Raw genomic sequence first — 6,736 nt, 5'->3', positions numbered from 1 at the left:
GGGCCCAGCAGCTCCGCGGCATGTGGGATCCTACCAGACCGGGGCGCGAACCCGGTTCCCCTGCATCGGCAGGCGGACGCGCAACCACTGCGCCACCAGAGAAGCCCTATAGTCTACTTTTATATTGTAAAATACTTAATCAAAACCCTTGGGAGAAGAAAACATGCATTTGCAAGAGCTTATGCAGACTGTGGCTCCTCAGGGGCCTGATCTAGCATAATCCATTTGGTTTTATAGGTTTTAAACAGTGATGACTTTGTTTGACAATAGTACATTCTCTTTCTTTTTCATTTGGATAATTTGAATTATGAATGGAAACAGAAATTGGAAATGTGGCAAAATAACCTTCCTGTTCCTTCCAGTTTTGTTTTTATATAAATCTCAAAAACTTTAAAATTTAAGAGGATTTCACTTGAGAATGATAAGTAAGTTAGGTAAACATTCTGGAATCATACTTTCTTTTTTTTATTTTTAAATGCATAATATCTTGATTTCAAATATGCGTTATTTATCCTAATTGAGATACTATTGGTGGTATCATTATTTATATACTTACCATTTTAAAATACAAAATAGCCCCAAGTTCTGGAATATATAAATGAAGCAGGTGACAAGGGCAATTCAACATGTGGTTTTCTACACAGTTTACATATGTGTGATATTTGAAATTTACACTGGAGCCTTTATTTTGTTTTGTTTCAGATCATATGTTCTCTCTTGGTCCAGTGATATAACAATGTCGGTGGGGGTTCCCTCTACTTTAATCCTAATTTGTTGTAGCATCAAAATTTAACCAGCATTTTATAATCCTTTTGACCTAGCTATTCAAAAATACTATGATTTTTGTATTTATGTTTTGTAATGTAGCACTTGAACAGTAAATCAAGGGCCATGTTTAAAGGGTAGATATCGTAACACACCTGGAATAATTACTGTCTTTTTAAAAAATATATACTTGGCTTGGCTTTGTCTTGCAGTTTCCATATCATCATTCCAACTGCTGCTGATTTTGTATGTGTGTGTATTTGGCATAGCAGTGCTTTGTAACTCATTGGTATCCCGAGTTCCCAAACTGGCCTCTTGCTTTTACTAAAATACTAGGTAGTCATCTATGATCCAATTCCTTTATAAGTGTAGGAGAGCTAATTTCCCAGAACAACTCATCTGTCATAGAGAATACACTTACTTTTTTTCTACTCCAGTTATGCTATATAACAGTACCTTTTACATTCCAGCTTAATGTAATCTTCCTTGGGATTGCTTTATATAAAATGTTTCATCACACTGCCATTCTGAAACCTGAATCGGGCTGTCTTGATAATATCAAGTAAGTGATTTTTCTTTTTCTTTTCTTTAGTCTACCTTACTTTGATACACTATTTTCACTGTATAGAAATCTTATGGCAAAATGATAAAGATCAATGTGTTGTCTTTGCTGAATAAGATCATTTATTGACTATTGAGGTGACTTGATCTGCCTGAAAATAAGTATAGTGAAGTTCTGTCTTCAAAGAAACTTTTCCCCCTAAATTCTTATTTACAATATGATAAGTTTTTATTAGATGCATTTATTTATTTTGTCCAGGAAACAAAGTTGCTGTGTCTGGGCAGACTATTATTTGTTAGAGCAATAACCACACCAGTACTCAACACTCCATCTCTCCCTTCAGAGCAGTGTGAAGAGAGTGAGATGGTGGCACTGCAAGTACCAAAAGAGGGATTTTTACACCAAAAGAGAGGAACCCTGAAATTATTAACCTGGATGTTTGCAGAGGAGCTGTTGTACAGCTGCCCTCCTCTCTTCCTGAGAGAGAAAAGGATACCTCAGCTCCCTAATGGAAAATCCCATTGTATACATATATATGGCTCCAGGCTGTACCCCCTTTGAAATGTTAACATTTACCTCTTGGGAAGTAACTCTCTCCATAAGACTGTCACTACCTATTCAATCATCTTTTAATTCCCAAGGTTTATCCTTTAACCCAAATTCTACTCTTTTATGCTCAAAAACCTGAACCATGCAGAGATATGAAAATATCCACAATCCTTTCCTCACTAGTAGTACTTCTTTTATATATACGCAAAAAGAAGACAGTTTACATTTTCTGGGGGAAAAAAATAGTTCTTCAGTGTAACCAAAAATTTTGTCTTATTCCCTTAGAGGTTGTGACACTTGAGAAGGAGTAATGTGAACATGTATTTTAGTCATTAATATATATTCTGTATTAAGTAACAATTGTATATGATTTGCCTGTGCTATGTGTTAACTTGGTTAAATGTTTTTATTTAAATGAATGCACTTTCAGAAGTTTCATGAGGTCGCCTGTGACTTTCATGTGCTACTGACATTCTCCTTGAACTACCTCAGATAGCAGCTATGTCACCCATTTTTCATCCTCCTACATGCAGTGACTGACATAGTTCCTTGCCCATAGTAGGCCCTCAATGAATGTTTATAGAATAAAGTAATACATTAAAGACTGTAGTGACAGAAGTGTATTGACATTAAGTATTTAATTTTGTTTAAGGGGTCATCTGTCTACATTAGTTGAAAAGGTAACTAAGGAATTAGCAAAAATAATGTAATGCAGCAAACTAGAAGTTATCTACTATGAGTAATAGTCTTTTGTACTTCTTAATATTACTTAGTTGAGTCATTATACTGTTGAATTATGTACAACTAGACTGCCCTTCTAAAATGTAGTATTAGTTCCTTGGACCGTTTGCTCCTGATGATATTGAATTTGGATTGTTAAATAGGCACATAAACTATAATTTCTTTATCTTATCATACTTCTACTCACTTTAGTATAAATTACATCTTTATAGCTATTATTGTGTAATGTAAAACAAAATGCATATAATACTTCATTATCATTTTTGTTATGCTTTTAAAGTACTATCAGAAAGAAGTGAATAATACTTTGATATTTATGTAACAGCTTTTACCAATTAAGAATTTCAAAAAGGCCTTGTACTTAGTACAGTCACATATTTAAAAGATAGATTTGTATTCTCATTATTCATATGTATTTCTTTAGGTAATATGGGTTGAATCTCTGTGATATTACTATTTAGAAAAACAAACACACAAAAGCTAATAATTACATTTAATGATATTGATGGCATCAAACTTTATATTACAAAGCAAAATAAAGCCTTAAATGAGACTGTCTTGATTTGAATTCTGTCTAAACTTCTTTATAGTTTATAGCCTTTGGAAAGTTTATTTAACCTTGCTGAGGCTTCCTATCCTCTTTAAAATGGGTATAATAATGAAACATACCCAGCCATCAAATGAGCAGAGGTATGTAATCAGCCTTTGATGATGCTTTTTAAGGAAAAATCAATAAGGCTCAAGGAGAGAAATTAAGTAGCTATTAGAAAGAATATGGAGGGTGATTTTAAGATGGAAAAAAAGGGGATATGGATATGCTGATGGGAAGGAACCAGTAAAAAAGTGGTTAGAAATAGAGCAAAGGAAATCAGTGTTATAGTCATGACCTGAGGAACTATGGGGAATGAGATCCAGAATAGCGGGAGAGTAATTCCACTCCATTCAATTTCATGAAGGACACTTTTCTACTGAGATAACAGAAGCCAGCTAGGAGGATCCTTTTCTACTCAGACTAGATAAAATAAATAATAGGCGTGATGTAGATATGTTGGTGGAACCAGGGTAGAGCAGTAAATTGAGGGATTTCTGCCTACTCTCTTCTACAAAGTAGGAAAAATGATCATCTACGGGATATGAGAGCATGCAGGAGAGAGATAATAAGAGAGAAATCTCAAGAAAATAATCCTTAGAACTTTCCAGAATCTGAAGGACATTTTATTTCATTTTAAATATGTTAACTATTTAATAAGTGCTTGTAAAAAAAATCACCAGGGCATAATTGATAAGGAAAGAATTTAAGAAAGGTTTAAGCAGAACACAAAATCTGGCATCCTTTTTGTTTTTAACAAAAATAAGGATCTGTATAATATGAATTTTTAAGTGATATGGGTGATGTGAGAGTATTTTAAAGGCATAGCATCGTTTATTTGCAATGTCTTCTTTGTTTAGTACAGGGAAAGGGCATAAAAGTTAATAATGTTTTCTTGGGTTTTTTTTGTGTTTTTGTAAAGTGATGAATAAGATGCACCACCTTGGGCAGTTTATTGAGAAAATAAACTCACCATATAAGGCCTTTTGCTGGTCAGTGTCTTTCTAGAACAATTCGTTCATTCATTTATCAAATATTTGTTACTTTTATTATGCACATTCTTTCACATAGAAATATCTTCTTTATCTAAAATGTGTTTGCTTCTCCCCATGTTCACTACCACCACTTCCTTTTTGGCCACCATGAACTTCTGCAAAGCTGCTTCAGTGGTCTCCTGACATTTTTCCCCATTCTGATTCTTGCTCCTGCCTTCATTAGCTAGAGTGATCTCTTGAAAAGTTTAAATCTGATTATGCAACTCTCTTGGATAAAACTCTTCAGTGATTTCCAGTTATTCTTACACTAAAGTCCAGACTTCCTACCATGGCCTACTTAGCCTTCCTGGTCTAGTTGTCCCTTTTTAAGCCATGTGCCCCTCTGGCCATTCTGGGTGTACTCACTTGTGCTTCAGGTCTTATCTGCTGCTACTCTACAGATTTTCTTTTCCCTAACACTGCATGGATAACTCTAATTTACTCTAATTAATTTAATTATTATTTTTAAATAATTTAATTATATTTTAATTTTAAATGTACTTCACAGTCATAGTAAACACCTTTTGATATTAGTATAAAACATTCATCTCGTTGTCTCATTACTATATTAATGATATACTCTGGGAAAAAATAATAATAGAGTAAATTCCTATAGTTAACGTGATTACAGAGGAAATGAGGTACTCCAAGTCTCAGATTTAACTAAAAAAGTACTTAAAACTAAATAATGCATTTCGGTTTGCTGTTTGCTTACTTGTCCTTTGTCTTCTTTTCATCAAAATAGGTAATTATATTTGGAGGAAAAAAGTAATTCCAGTCATTTGAATTTTCTGATTTAATTTCAAACAAGTTGAAATTGGAGCTTACAGTAATCATAGCAAAAATTTAACCTAGTTCTTAAAAAATAATATAAATAAAACATTTAATGAATTGTTATCAGTATAAAATTAATTTATAGTATCCCTGTAGTATTATGACAGAACTTTAATTCTTGAGGAGCATTTATAGCACGCTTGACATTTAACTTAGAAATAAAAATTGATCATTTCTATAGTTATCAACTACTTCTCTTGTTGAAAAAATATTTAACAGCATCACAAGTACTTTGCAGAATTCAAAGAAATAATAGAAGCTTTTAGGGCTAAGAAAGAAAATTGGTGCCCGTATGGAGAGACAAGGAATCTACTAAGCTTCCCTTTCCTATGTCTGACCCTTTGCCCTTTTCCAGGGACAGACTTCTGCATCCAAGATTCTGATTTTGACCTAGTCCAGTTTTCCAATTTCTGGTGTCTCCCCTTAACTTGGGTTTTACATGAGTGATGGGCTGACAAACACAATGTCAGATGGTTTAAAGAAACACCTTTCACTTTCCTTCCTTCCTCCCTGTGCTCTAATTGCTAAAGGAAGGTGTAGTGCTAAAGAGGACCAAAAACTCGTGTCATACACAATTTCAGTTTGAATTTCAGTTCAGTCCTGTGATGGTTATATGATCTTGCAAGTCACATCATGGCTCTCAGTATCTCCTCAGAATTGGGAATAATTGATTCTACTTTGTAGAGTTTTGCAATAATTAAATATAATCATATATGTATAGCATACAGCTCATAATTTAGTATTCATACAGGATGGTTTGATTATTTTTAACCACTCTATGTGGAAATATATTGCTGCCTTTGGTTCTCTGTGTTTTTCCTTAGTGAAATTTGCTCAACCTCTTATCAAAATATCATTAGAATTTGACTGGCTTTGTTTCTTATGTAGTGTCATAAAGAATTTGCTTGATATGATCCTTTTTTTTTTAAGCCAGAGTTATCCTATTGTAAAAGAATTGGCTCTAGGAATGAAATGCTCATTTGATTAATAAATAGCAAGTTCTGTAGTTAGCTCTAAATTAAAAAAAAGAAGTGTCTCAGTGAACTTGGGCACCTGCCATACATAACGAAATCTAAGAAGGCTTCTGAGTAGCTTCAGGGATAAATAGAAAAATGTTTAGCCTTAACAGTATCCATAATAACTTATTTATTCCTTAAGAAGGTAACTTTTGCTTTGTACTGTGTTTCCAGATATTGGTAGAAACAGTTAAGTAATTTAGCTTGACTAGTATTACATTAGTATTTCATGGAGTTAAATGTGGTAGGGTTCTAAAAAATTGAAGGTGGAAAAGCAGAATGATATAATCCTGAAAAATGCAACAACATCACAAAAAAATTTCAATGCTTTATTTTTCTTCTTTATATTAATATATTAAGATGGAATTATATATATATGGCCTGCTTTTCAAAATGGTAATATTTTTATACCGTAGTCAAAGCAATATCTTAAAAAGAGTTTGATCCTTTATGAGAACAGTAAACCTAGTTCTGAATTATACTTAATAAAAATATTCATCCACTTCAATGTTTTTTGGATGAGTTTTGAGGAAAATATTTATAGTACTTTCTCATTCTTCTTAAAATATTAGCTGGGCTTCCCTGGTGGCGCAGTGGTTGCGCGTCCGCCTGCCGATGCAGGGGAACTGGGTTCGCGCCCCGGTCT

General features: G+C 33.5%; 1 protein-coding gene across 1 annotated transcript in view; it reads left to right on the top strand.

Annotated features, from left to right (window-relative positions):
• Positions 1-6,736, top strand: part of ADGRL3 (adhesion G protein-coupled receptor L3) — a 150,310-nt gene that overhangs the window by 75,758 nt on the left and 67,816 nt on the right. Inside the window, exon 10 of the mRNA XM_055086330.1 lies at positions 1,236-1,327. Coding sequence (XP_054942305.1) covers positions 1,236-1,327 — 92 coding nt within the window. The remainder of the gene's footprint in view (positions 1-1,235; positions 1,328-6,736) is intronic.

Source organism: Physeter macrocephalus, chromosome 7, assembly GCF_002837175.3.
Source record: "Physeter macrocephalus isolate SW-GA chromosome 7, ASM283717v5, whole genome shotgun sequence".
Lineage (NCBI taxonomy): Eukaryota > Metazoa > Chordata > Mammalia > Artiodactyla > Physeteridae > Physeter > Physeter macrocephalus.
Note: the sequence above shows the minus strand (reverse complement) of the source record. Positions and strands in the feature narration are given on the sequence as shown.